The 12,017-nt window shown below is 45.8% G+C and overlaps 1 protein-coding gene across 1 annotated transcript; it reads left to right on the forward strand.

Moving 5' to 3' along the window:
- The first annotated feature begins 371 nt into the window (after positions 1 to 371).
- LOC144756266 (zinc finger and BTB domain-containing protein 12-like) lies at positions 372 to 10,412 on the forward strand. Its single transcript, XM_078645911.1, has one exon. The coding sequence runs from the start codon at positions 418 to 420 to the stop codon at positions 1,774 to 1,776; it is 1,359 nt and encodes a 452-aa protein (XP_078502037.1). The 5' UTR covers positions 372 to 417; the 3' UTR covers positions 1,777 to 10,412.
- Positions 10,413 to 12,017: the final 1,605 nt, after the last annotated feature.

The following is a 12,017-nucleotide window of genomic DNA, read 5'->3' on the forward strand; positions in this document are numbered from 1 at the left end:
ATTGCAATTATGATAGGACCCCAATATTAAGTTAATCAGCTGATGTATATTATTAGTACTAATACAATTGGAACTCCCAACAGTAGTGCTGCAAGGGCCCACATGAAGCAGAATGTCTTATGCAATGTGATATCAATGACCTGACCTGTCCACATACTGGAATACATTTTGGACAGCCTTTGGTGGGCTACTGGCTTCCACATATCAGCCAATATCTAGACTCTGAGATGGACCACTGATATATTGAAGTACAATTGTTTTGTTGACTTTTTCTACTCTAAATCTTATTCTTGTAGTCTATATCCACTTCACCTTTTGCTCCATCACATTAACTCCTCCTTTCTTTTTTTTTTTTACTTTCTTTCCAGGATATTGAAATTAGAAACGTCTTGGCCACACGAACAGAGCCGCTGCAAAATGGCGTGTGGCATAGAGATCTTGCGGTTTCAGCTTCCAGGCCATGAAGCAGCCACCCTGCGCAACATGAACCAGCTCCGGTCAGAAGAGCGCTTCTGTGATGTCACCATTGTGGGGGACAGTCTCAAGTTTCGAGGCCACAAGGTTATCTTGGCAGCTTGCTCTCCCTTCCTGCGTGATCAGTTTCTCCTCAACCCAACCTCTGAACTTCAGGTCTCACTCATGCACAATGCCAAGATCATAACCAACTTGCTGCTTTCCTGCTACACAGGTACGCTCGAGTTTGTGCTGCCTGAAATTGTCAATTACCTGATTGCAGCGAGTTACCTGCAGATGGACCACGTGGTGGAGAAGTGTCGCAATGCTCTGCACCAATACATAGAGCCCAATATCAGCTTGAAGGAAGAGATAGCAGGGGCAGCACGGATGGCTCGTGCTAAAGGCACGAGCAGCGGACACTTCAAGGAACTGGAACAAGCTCCAAAGACTTCTAATCAGGCCCACAGCAGAGTTGGAATGTCCAGCGGCAAAGACCTTGGGTTAAAGATAGAATCAAGCGAGGAGGAAGAGGAAGATGACAACTATGATGACCAGGAGGATGACTCGGTTTCAGATCTCTGCATTGTGCAAGTGGAGAACGCCATGGATATGTCACAGCGTGAAAAGCACCTGCAACAGATCTGTGACTGGGCCACTGATGGGGAAGAGGCTGCGGAGCAGGAGGAGGCACAGGTCAATTCCACAATGGATCTGGAGAGGAGCCATCCTGGAGTGGTAAAGGCCTGCTACAGCTTCTCGGAAAACACAGAAGGCGAGGGGCTCCTGATCATCCCGAGCAGCTTGCACGAGGAGAGAGAAGCAGCTGCCAGCAGTGGCGAGTGTAAGAGCAGCATCAGCGGCCTCTCTGGAGTCCCATATGGGCCAAGCAATGAAACCGTGAAGAACTTTGTGAAGGTCAGGAACCCTCTGAGGAACTTGAAGTGCCCCAAATGTGATGAGGCCTTTCAAGGGGTGGAGAAACTGGTCTTTCACATGAGGGCTCAGCATTTCATCTTCATGTGCCCCCGCTGTGGTAAGCAGTTCAACCACAGCAGCAACCTCAACAGGCACATGAACATCCACCGAGGCCTGAAATCGCACACATGTGGCATCTGCGGCAAGTGCTTCACCCAGAAGTCCACGCTGCACGATCATATGAACCTGCATAGCGGAGAGCGACCCTACCACTGCTCCTACTGTAATGTCCGCTTTGCCCACAAACCGGCTATCAGGCGCCACCTAAAGGAGCAGCATGGCAAGACCACTGCTGAGAACGTCATGGAGGCCAGCATGGCTGAGATGAAGATGATGGTAGGGTAGGTTGCCCAGGATATGGGCAGAGAGCTTACAGCAGATGCTCAAGTGTTCTTACAAAGTAACCTGGACTGAAAAAGCCATTTAGATTCCTATGGATGCAGCACATTTTTGGACACTGATTTACTAGGATCTAAATCTACAAGTAGCTGAATGCGGTGTATGATGTGCAGAACTGACAGGATGAATTGTCTCAAAATACTGTGGGCTTCTCATATGGGAAATTCAGTCCTACATTTGCCGGAAGGCTGTATTATGTGCTATAGCATTACACACAGATGATATATGTAGGTAGAGGTGTTTAGCAAGAGGTAGAAACCTTCCCTTCCACCTATTGGAACCACACTTACACAGGGTATAGGATTCACCCAGTAAGTAACGTAATGCTTATCAGAATGCACATGGGAACAGCAGTGCTCGTCGCCTGGTCGTTTGAAAGGTTTCCCTTCCAGACTCTCAGCACACTTGGTGTCTGTGACACAAACTCACAATGATTTGACCAAATCCCCAGTAATTTTACCATCACAAACCATTACTTTTGAAAGCAGTGCTGGGTGAAAGAATACTTCTGGAGTTGTGGGGATTTAGAGCAGCGATCAGCTATATGTATACAGAAATGTCACCATATCTTACATTGAGGTTTATTCATTCAGAGTCTTTGCGGCACACAACAAGGCTAGCCACGCCCCCTGGATGGCTGGCAAGCTAAGGGAAGTAGCCTAATAATGGTTCGACTACCCTAGGTATTTACCTCTTCCACTTCTAAAAATAGAGTGACTTCTCCAGTTGCTGGTGAAATAGTATAAAACATAATGAACTAATAATGGCTTACACAATAAATACATATTTACAAAGACAGATAACTGCTTGGCTGGATTTTCAGAACTAAATTTCATGTCCCTTATTCTCAGAGAGGGATAGCCAGCATTTCACTTCAGCAAAGAAATCGCACAGTAGATCTCTCTATGGCAGATTTGTTGTCCCCTATTCAACTGCTTTGAGACTAGCTTAAAATACTACCAATGTTCAATTAAAAAAAAAGTTTTACTGTTGAAGTGGTGTAGATTTCTCTCTGCCACTGGTAGTCTCCACTTTGAATGGTGGCAGTACTTTCTAGTAGAAAACACACTTTAGGATCCCAGTAAAATGACAGATACAGTGGAATCTGATAACAAAAATCTGATATTTCTTTTCTTCAAAACAAACATTTTCTGTGCCTGAAATGTCATATTAGTTTTTTTAAACAGAGCCTGCCTTTTTACTGTTCAAATATTGCAAACCTTTATTGATCTGATATTGCCATCTAGCCACACATTCCTTACCTTTTTATTTTCCAGACATCCGGCTGAATCCGGAAGACTTATCTTTGAGCAATACCCTGGGATGCCGATAGGTGTCGTAGGTCAGCTCCCCGTGTCAGTGGTGTCATACGCGCCGGAGGTGACATCTGCGTCACTTATATAGGCGCCACCTCGGCGCGCTGATGTCCGTTCTTGTCTTTCTGTGCCAGCCAACGCAGATCCATGAAAAGGCCTACCCTCTGTCACTTTTTGACAGGCTTTTTTCGATGTTTTGTCGACAATTTCTGGTGTGTAGGTTTTTATAAACATGTCAAGAAAGACTTCTGGATTCAAACCGTGCGGCGCCTGCCATCGCGCCTTGGCAGTGACGGATCCACACTTAATTTGTCTCTGGTGCCTGGAGCGGGACCACAACTCTAAGTCTTGCTCAGACTGCTGGGCCATGCCTCTGAAAGCTTGGAGGGAGCAGTCCCTAAAGCTGCTTGCGGCCCGGTGCTCTGCACCACGCCATTCGCCTCTGGAGGTCTCGTTCTCGATCGAAAAGTCCAAGTAACGCTCCGGGATTCCTTAGTCCTCGTCCTCCCACTTGAAGTTGTCGGGTCGGTCAGGTAAGAGGCATAAGAAACAAGAAGCCAGAGCATGCTTTAACTTCTCCCCATCCGGCAGGCGACATGACGGAGGAGTCTCAACGCTCTAGGCCTCGTTCTGCAGAACCTGTGACTTGGTCGGCTCCGTGCTTGCCTGCCATTCCAGGACCTGGAGCGACCCCAACTCAGCTTAAAGAATTCTAGGACGTCATGTGTCTCTAAACCTTGCTAGTCTGGCCCTTCAAGATCATGGGCCGCCAGTTCATGCCAAAATCAGCTATCGCCTCCACTACTGGCAAAACATCACACCGGACAGGTGGGTTCTTCAGAGAGTCCAATGGGATTACTCCCTCCCCTTCGAAGCTACCCCTGCCTCCATCCCTCCATCTTACAACTGGATGACGGAGGACCACCTGAACTTGCTTCAGGAAGAAATTAGGATTTCCTTGGCCAAAGGAGCAATAGAGCGGGTTCCGGTGCCAAAGGTAGGCTCTGGTTGCTATTCCTGCTACTTTCTGATCCAGAAAAAGAACAAGGGCCTTCATCCTATCCTAGATCAGCGAGCCCTCAACTACGTCCTTAAAAAGTAAAAGTTCAAGATGCTCACTCTTGCTCAGGTATCGTTTGCCCTAAATCCCGGAGACTGGATGGTAGCATTGTACTTGCAGGACACCTATTTTCACATTGACCTCCTGCCTGCTCCTCGGTGTTACCTGTAGTTCACAGTAGGCTAGGAGCACTGGTAGTTCACAGTGCTTCCCTTTGGTCTTACCAGCGCCCCTTTGGTTTTCACCATGTGATACTGCAACAAACCGGGCAGGGTAGGGTCTTGCACCCTTTGTCAAGAGGCTGTATGTCTCTAAACATGGCTGAAACAGCAGGGCATATCCCTGGTGGTTTAACACCAGACAGTTTCCCTGAACGCCAGGGCAGATGAACTCAGCCGTCGATCCCTAGCGGATCACAAGTGGGGTATCCATCTAGAGTTTGCGAAAGGTCTCTTTCATCAGTGAGGAGAACCTAGGAAAGATCTGTTTGCCTCCACCAAAAACGCTCAATGTCATCAGTTTTGTGCGTTAGAGTTTCCATGCGGTAGACGCTCGGAGACTTTTTTCGTTTCATACCACTCCTGCCCAGAATGCTCAAGAAGATCAGGAGCGACCAGGCCCAAGTCATTCTTGTGTCCCGGACTGGGCACAGAGAGTCCTGAGCTTCTCCAACTGAGCAGCGATCCGCAGATCACGATGCACCTTCGGAAGGATCTTCTGTCAAAACAGGAGAGCAACTCTACGCCTTCTTGCGTGGAAAATGAGCAGCGTCAGTTGATAGCATTCCTTCTTCCTCCCAAAGTTTGCAAAGTTATTTTGGCGGCCCTACACCAAGACCGTTTACGCCTGCCCTTGGAACAAATCAGTAAAATATTGTACAGGAAGGTTTATTGATTCCCTTTCTACTTCCCTCTCTCAAGTTCTACTTTTTATTTTGACCTTTGCCCAGCTGGGCTCTGCTTTGGACACTCTTAAAAGGTACCTTTCGGCCTTGTCTGTCTTCTTGAGGCTACCAGTCCAACCTTTTTTATTTAAATCCCCTATTTAAATATATTCCTTAGGGGACTTGTACGTATGTTCTCACCTGCCCCATTCATCATGCCTCAGTGGTACTTTAATTTGGTTCTCACCTTCCTGATGTGTGTCCGTTCGTACCTCTGCACAACTGCCTCCTCTGGCTGCTTACCATCAAAACAGCCTTTTTAGTGGTAATCAGGTGTTTGTTAAGCGCGACTACTCACCCGTAAGGGTCTCAAGGTGCTGGGAGGTGGGGGAGTTGCAAATTGTAGTCCATCAAGGAGGGGGTCTGTTGAAGAGCCAAGTTTTGAGGTTTCTTGCGAAGATGGGGAGCGATGTTGTCTGTCTGAGGTGGAGCGGAAGGTCGTTCCAGGCTCTGGCCGTGCGGAAGGAGAAGGAGCGGTCTCCCGATCCGGTCTTTCTGGTGTGGGGGGACCACGGCGTAGGAGAGCTGGGCTGATCGTAGGGTCCTTTGGGGTGCTTGGAATTTGAGTCGGCTGCTCTGGGTTGCTGGTCCGGTGTCGTGGAGGGCCTCGTGAGCGTGGGTTAGCATCTTGAAGGTGACTCTAGCTTCGATGGGGAGCCAGTGGAGTGTGCGCAGGTGCTGGGAGATGTGGCAGTGTCTTGGCAGGTTGAGGACTAGTCTTGCGGTGATGTTTTGGATGTTCGTAGCTTGCGGGTGAGGTTTTTGTTTATTCTAGCATAGAGTGCGTTACCGTAGTCGAGCCTGCTTGTGACCAGGGAGTGAGTGACGGTCATTCTGTGTTCGAGGGGGATCCATTTGAAGGTGTTACATAGGAGGCGGAGGGTGTTTGTCATTCTACCTTGACCAAACTAAACCGTTCTGGGTGGACAACCAAATGGCCTACTCTTCGTGGTGTACATTGGATCAAAGAAAAGTCGTGCAGCGCAGAAGAGGACTATCTCGCAATGGGTCATCCTCTGCATTAAAATGTGCTATGTTCTGGACAAAAAACGGCCTCCTGAAGGCTTCCGGGCTCATTCCACCAGAGCTAAGGCTGCCACCATAGCATTGCAAGGTGGAGTTCCAATCCTCGGCATTTGCCAGTCACCAATGTGGGCATCGCTGCACACGTTTACCAAACACTACTGCCTGGACAGCCAAGTCAGGAGGGACGGTCTTTCTGACTGTTCTGTCCCATAGGACTTCCTGGTTTAATCTTGTCCCATCTCTGGGGATGGTATTGCTTGGTTATCAATTCAAAGGCAAGGAATCTGCGGCTAGAAGTCTCTATCAGATGGGCAAGTTGCTTACTTTCAGTAACGCCTTATCTGGTAGAGACATGATCTAGCCACGGATTCCTTACCGACCTGCCCATCCTCCCAGCACTGCGGACAGGTCAGTGCGCTAGTTGTTCTAAACACACCACAGTCAGTGCTCTTCATGGCTCTGCGCTCCTGCCGTGGAAAGTCGTGAAAAGTAACTGACGTCAGCGTACTGAGATGGCGCCTTTATCTGTGACACGGACGTCACTTCCAGAGCGGACGTCACTGACAGGGCCGACCGACTCCACCTACCAGTGCGCAAGGGTATTGTTCGAGGGAAAGTCTTCCTGATCCAGCATGATGCCTGGGAAATTCAAAGGTAAGGAATCTGTGGCGAGATCATGTCTCACCAGATAAGGTGTTACTGAAGTCAGTCATTTTTCCGTCAGTGCTTACTTGTGGATCTCGCTGGTGCATTGCGGGCAGTCTGCAGTCCCTCTTTAGAAAGAGCGTTGTTTCTAGTGGTGCACTCGGCTGCAATCTAGAGGAGACCAATGATTTCTGACATGCCCTGGCATATATCCCGCTGGGGCCCAGAGAGCCAGCTACGGTGACTTCACAGTTTACTCAACATGCACTAGGACTTTAACCAAGATGACCTCATGCAAATGCTTTTTCAAACTTTGGTTTTGGGAATGCTAAACACTGATAGAAATCATGGTACTTTTCGTAAATCCTGCTCTTCGTGAGCAATTTAAGAGGAAAAAAACTTAAATCTGGGTAAGAAATACAACTTTGAGATTTTGTGTTCCCGATTGCTAAAAGAACGTGCTTCCCCTTCGAAACCTCATGTATCGCTTGTATATAGATGCCTGGGGCGAAAATGGCTGCCAAACATACATTTTAAGCATTTCATAGAGGGCGGTCAAACCTTTATACAGTCATTAATACCATTCCTCACAGGGGCCAGGTTTCGCTGCCTAAACCGTGACTGTTAAATCATCACTGAACTAGTTCCAATTAAATCGCTCTGAAACCGAGGCTCTTAAGCTGGGCCTAGAAAACTTGCTGTACCTCCAGTACCCTTTTTTGTATACTAATGCGTGTCGCCCTAAGCGGGCCATGTGTGCCCAGACATGAGCACAGACATGGGCCCCATGCGCACTGTGTCACTGGAACTAAGCTGCATCTGGCTGATGAGCCCTAATAAGGGCGAAGCCGGTCCTGGGTTGCTTGCGTTCCGGGTCAAGGAGGACTTGCCTTGGCAGTTGGAGCTGGACTGCTCCCATAGGAGCAGGGTCAAGACTGATTGGCATATGGCTGGCACTAAACAGATGGTATGGTGTGCAAAATAATGATGGATTGGACTGTCGGAGTGATTACCAGTGGCTGAGATTAATTCAAGCATTCCATCCATCACTGTTATGTACATTGCAGTATCTAATACCTGTCAAGGTCGCTACACTGTTTCTCTGGGAAGTTTTATATTAAATGAAAATGGAAAACCAAAAGCCTGTGTATGGCTGCACTGCTATCTAAGTGTAGTATGGACACATCGATCCATAATTTGATTGTGGATTGTGCTTGTCATTACACAATTGGCTTTGACTCCAGATTATGTCTGGTTTTACTTGAACCCCTCCCAACTATTTGTTACTACCAATCAGAAGTTCTGCCTTGTCTCCATTGAAGTCAGTAAGGCCTGTTCAAAAACATAATTTGCTTGTTTTTTCCTTGGAAGGGTTAATGTCAGTCTTGCTTTTCTGCCACTTAAAGTTCCATTAGACTTTACGTGAATGGTAAGCATTAGCTTATATATTAATCACTTTGGTGTTTGCAGGAGTAAATGATGTGATTTGAACTATGACTACACCAGAAACAGTTTTCTATCACAACTGTTCCCCGGTATTCAAAATACACTGGGGGTAGAGGAAGTTGGGTTTAACAGTGAGGGAGGGAAGAGGTTAGTTATACTTGATAGCTTCTTCAAAGGAATATTTTCTCTACCTCCTTGCCAAAGTTCTCCGCCTCATCCCGGATTGTGTTGCATGCGATCATTTTAGTGGCTCTAAGACAGGGCAGACAGTCTACCCAACACACTTAATTGTACAGTAACCTCATATGGGCTTCGGTTCACTCACCTTAGAAGAAGCGCTGCTACCTCAGAACATCCAATACCACCATCTTGCCATGTACTTTGTGACTACAAGAAGATGCGTGTATTTCGAAAACCTCCTCTAAGTACCGCTGCTTCAGAATGGGCCATGTTTACAATTCAGCAGTGAACTCCAGATAAAGCACTTGCCAGACCTGCTCTGAGACGAATGAGCTGTGATTCCTCTGGCTCCTCCCCAGGACTGTTTTTTCCCCTCAACTTTTTATCTGTCATAGCATTTTTTAAACTCAAGCATTTTGTAATCTCTGGTAGATCTAAATGAAGAACATTCTGCCTTCAGCTTCTTACGGAACTGTCATATCTTGTCATAAGTTATTTCTTTGAAAACCTTAATGGGGAATACAAAACAAAATTGCATTAAAAAACCAAATTTAGTGCTGCAGTGAAACTAAGCCAAACCATAAAATACATTTGTACGTACAGCCTTCAATAGTCTCTTCACATTTTTGCGTTTTGTAAGCATAAACATCGCCTTCAATCCTCCAACTACCGGGTATCCTATTTAAAAATAACATGGAAAAATAGTCTTTAAAATGCGAAGGCAGTTTTCTTACCCCTTGCTGAGAGGAAATAAATGGCCAGGTTCTTTCTGCATTGTGGGAAGCTCACCGGTTCTACGGCTTTTACATCAAAATGAACATCTAGTCTGGCTTTGAAATGGGGAAGTTTTACCAGTCGGGATACCTGATCCTTTGCCTGTTTGCTTGGAAATGCCATGGTGTGTTTGTTTCCAAGGTGCATCACTGTGTTGATAGTGTACACAAATCAGGAACAGGTGAGCAATCCGGTGCTACAGGTGCAGATATGTTCTGAGCCTGTAAGCCTGAGGCAACACACCTGGTATTTCATATAACTGTTACTAGTGTCTTTGAGTGTTCTAGACATTGAACCACCTAATGGTGGACTTTCTCAGAAACGTACTTTCTCATTTTAACCTCCCGCGCATCACATTTCCGGTAAGGCTTATTAACTCTACCAGCCTAAGGAAGATATTCAAGTGCCACCATGTTTGGCAGGAAACTCTGGGAGAAGCATAGAGGAAGGTATATTCAATCGACTTGTTAATGTGTGAGCTGATGCAGGGACTTGAAGTGATATTTGGAGTTTCACAAGTCTAGCCGCGTACATCAACCTCTTGAGATGTCTGAGGTTGTCAAGGAGTAGAACCTGCAATAAAGCACTTTGCGAAGGAAGAAAAGCAGACTGGCCAGTTTAATCAACAATAGCTTAACTTGTTGTAACCTGGACTGTATCAGAGTGATCTAAAACTAGAGCCACTGGGCATGGGATAGAATGAGTAAAGAGGTAATTTGTACTTTAAAAAAATCACATTAAAGTAAAGTCAAAGTCCTCATTTGTATAGCGCACAATCACCCGTAAGGGTCTCTAGGCGCTGGGGGCCGTCGGGAAGATTAAGCGAGCTATTGCCCAGAGTCACATGGTGCTGGGCTAACCTGCCGCCGGAGCCGGGGATCGAACCGTGGTCCCCAAATTCCAGCGTCAGTCGCCCTGGCCGCGGCGCCACACCTCTCCCACATTCACAAATCTCTGCGTTTCTTAACCTGGCCCCTCATTTGAATGCACCGTGACAAGGTATTTCGATGATGTATTGAGTACTTGACCAGCAAAAGCAGCACTACATGATATTTCCACACCCACTAATGTTTAATTTCTTCTTCCATTTGTTTGTTCCTTGAACGATTGTCCTGCACCCTTTGAGATAGTTAAAACATAGCTAATATATTTTTGTGAGTTCTATTTAGATAAAGGTTCTTGTTTTACTGCTTGTCGTCTCCCTGTGTTTTATTCAGTGACTTGATTTTATTGAATGTGCACTAACGATTGGTTGATGCCATCTATGGCTACAAATGGAGACCTGCTTTCAATTAGTTTTCTCCGAAAGGTATAATCTGGTGGTTTATACATACTTGAGCACAGTAACAGAATTATTACAGTACAAAGATCAGACCTTGTATTGATTTGTACTCCTCCAAATAAATGTGAAATGAAAAAGTGCCTGCACACAGTTAGGTTAACATATATGCAGAATTATTGTTCAACCAAGCATTGTTAACATCATAATATTCCTTAACCAGTGCAAATGCAGTTTTAAGGTTCAAGCCTATCACACAGCTGTCTGGTTTGCAAAGACTTCTTAGACACATTCAGAACGCTTCCCTGGGAATGCCTTCAGTCCATTGCTTACCATTGGCTTTGTGGTTGGTAACTCACATTAACTTACTTTCTATTTGCAGGCTTTATTTGTTTTAGGCTGTCTAGTATGTTTTTGTCCCTCCCATGGAGCATAGCCTGTTTACTGTATTCTTACACAAGTGCTCGCTTTCTGTAAACAGGCCTTTAAAGTTTGTTGTCACATTTGTTCATTGAAAGACAGCGGGCAAATGGCATCCTCTGTCTTCTGAGGGAGCTTGGTGTTTACTTTTCTTTCTCTGACTTCAAAGTGAGAGGATTTATGTGACAATCATGCTGTGTACTGGGAGTGTGCTGGAGGAAGGCTGTACAATGTTAATTTCTTCTAGCACACAACAAAATGTAAATGTCTGCAAATGAACTGTGCAAATATTTCAGAATATATGAGATTTATGAAAGCACTAATGAAGCACCTTTTTTTGTAATTCTGAAGTGTGGTAGAATCAAATATTTTAATATGATCAATACACCCAAGTGATACCATTGCCACACTTCATCATTTGCGGGCTGTATTGTTTTATCAGTAAAACTGTATACCTATCTCAATATATTGGTCATTTCAATTGAAAATATGTTGTCTGTAATGGCAGTGCACTACCACGCCCTCTACTCCACAACACTCTGTGACATTCTGCTTCCTTCTGTGCTATGCCACGCCAAGATACTATACACCACTCCACTCTACAACACTCCACTCTACGACACTTTACAACACTCTACTCCATGCCACTCCACTTCACTCTGACAATCTACGGTACGTCCCTTGCACTCTACAATATTCTACTCCACTCTGTGTGCCACTATACGATACTCTACTCCACTCTGTCCCTCTACTCTATGCTTTGCCACTCCCACCACACTATGCCACTCCACTCTACGCCACTCCACTCTACAACACGATACTACAACACTCCACTCTACTACACTCAACAACACTCTACTACACACTGCTACACTCAACAATATGATGCTTAAAAACGTTGCTAGAAAAACAGACATTTGAGGTGAGCAGATTCAGAGTGTCGCTGTTGTATGGTGCTATGTACAGGAGCTGCTTTCCACCTAAAGTTGGGAACTACCCAGAGTTCTCTGCTTCTTTATTGCGCATGTATGTATGTATGTATATATGTATGTATATATTCTTACAAGAAGTTGCCCTGAGAAGGAAACGCACTCCAAG

The sequence above is a fragment of the Lissotriton helveticus genome, chromosome 5_1, assembly GCF_964261635.1.
Source record: "Lissotriton helveticus chromosome 5_1, aLisHel1.1, whole genome shotgun sequence".
Lineage (NCBI taxonomy): Eukaryota > Metazoa > Chordata > Amphibia > Caudata > Salamandridae > Lissotriton > Lissotriton helveticus.

Coding starts and splice junctions, on each gene's coding strand:
- LOC144756266 (XM_078645911.1), top strand. CDS start 418: ATGGCGTGTGGCATAGAGATCTTGCGGTTTCAGCTTCCAGGCCATGAA.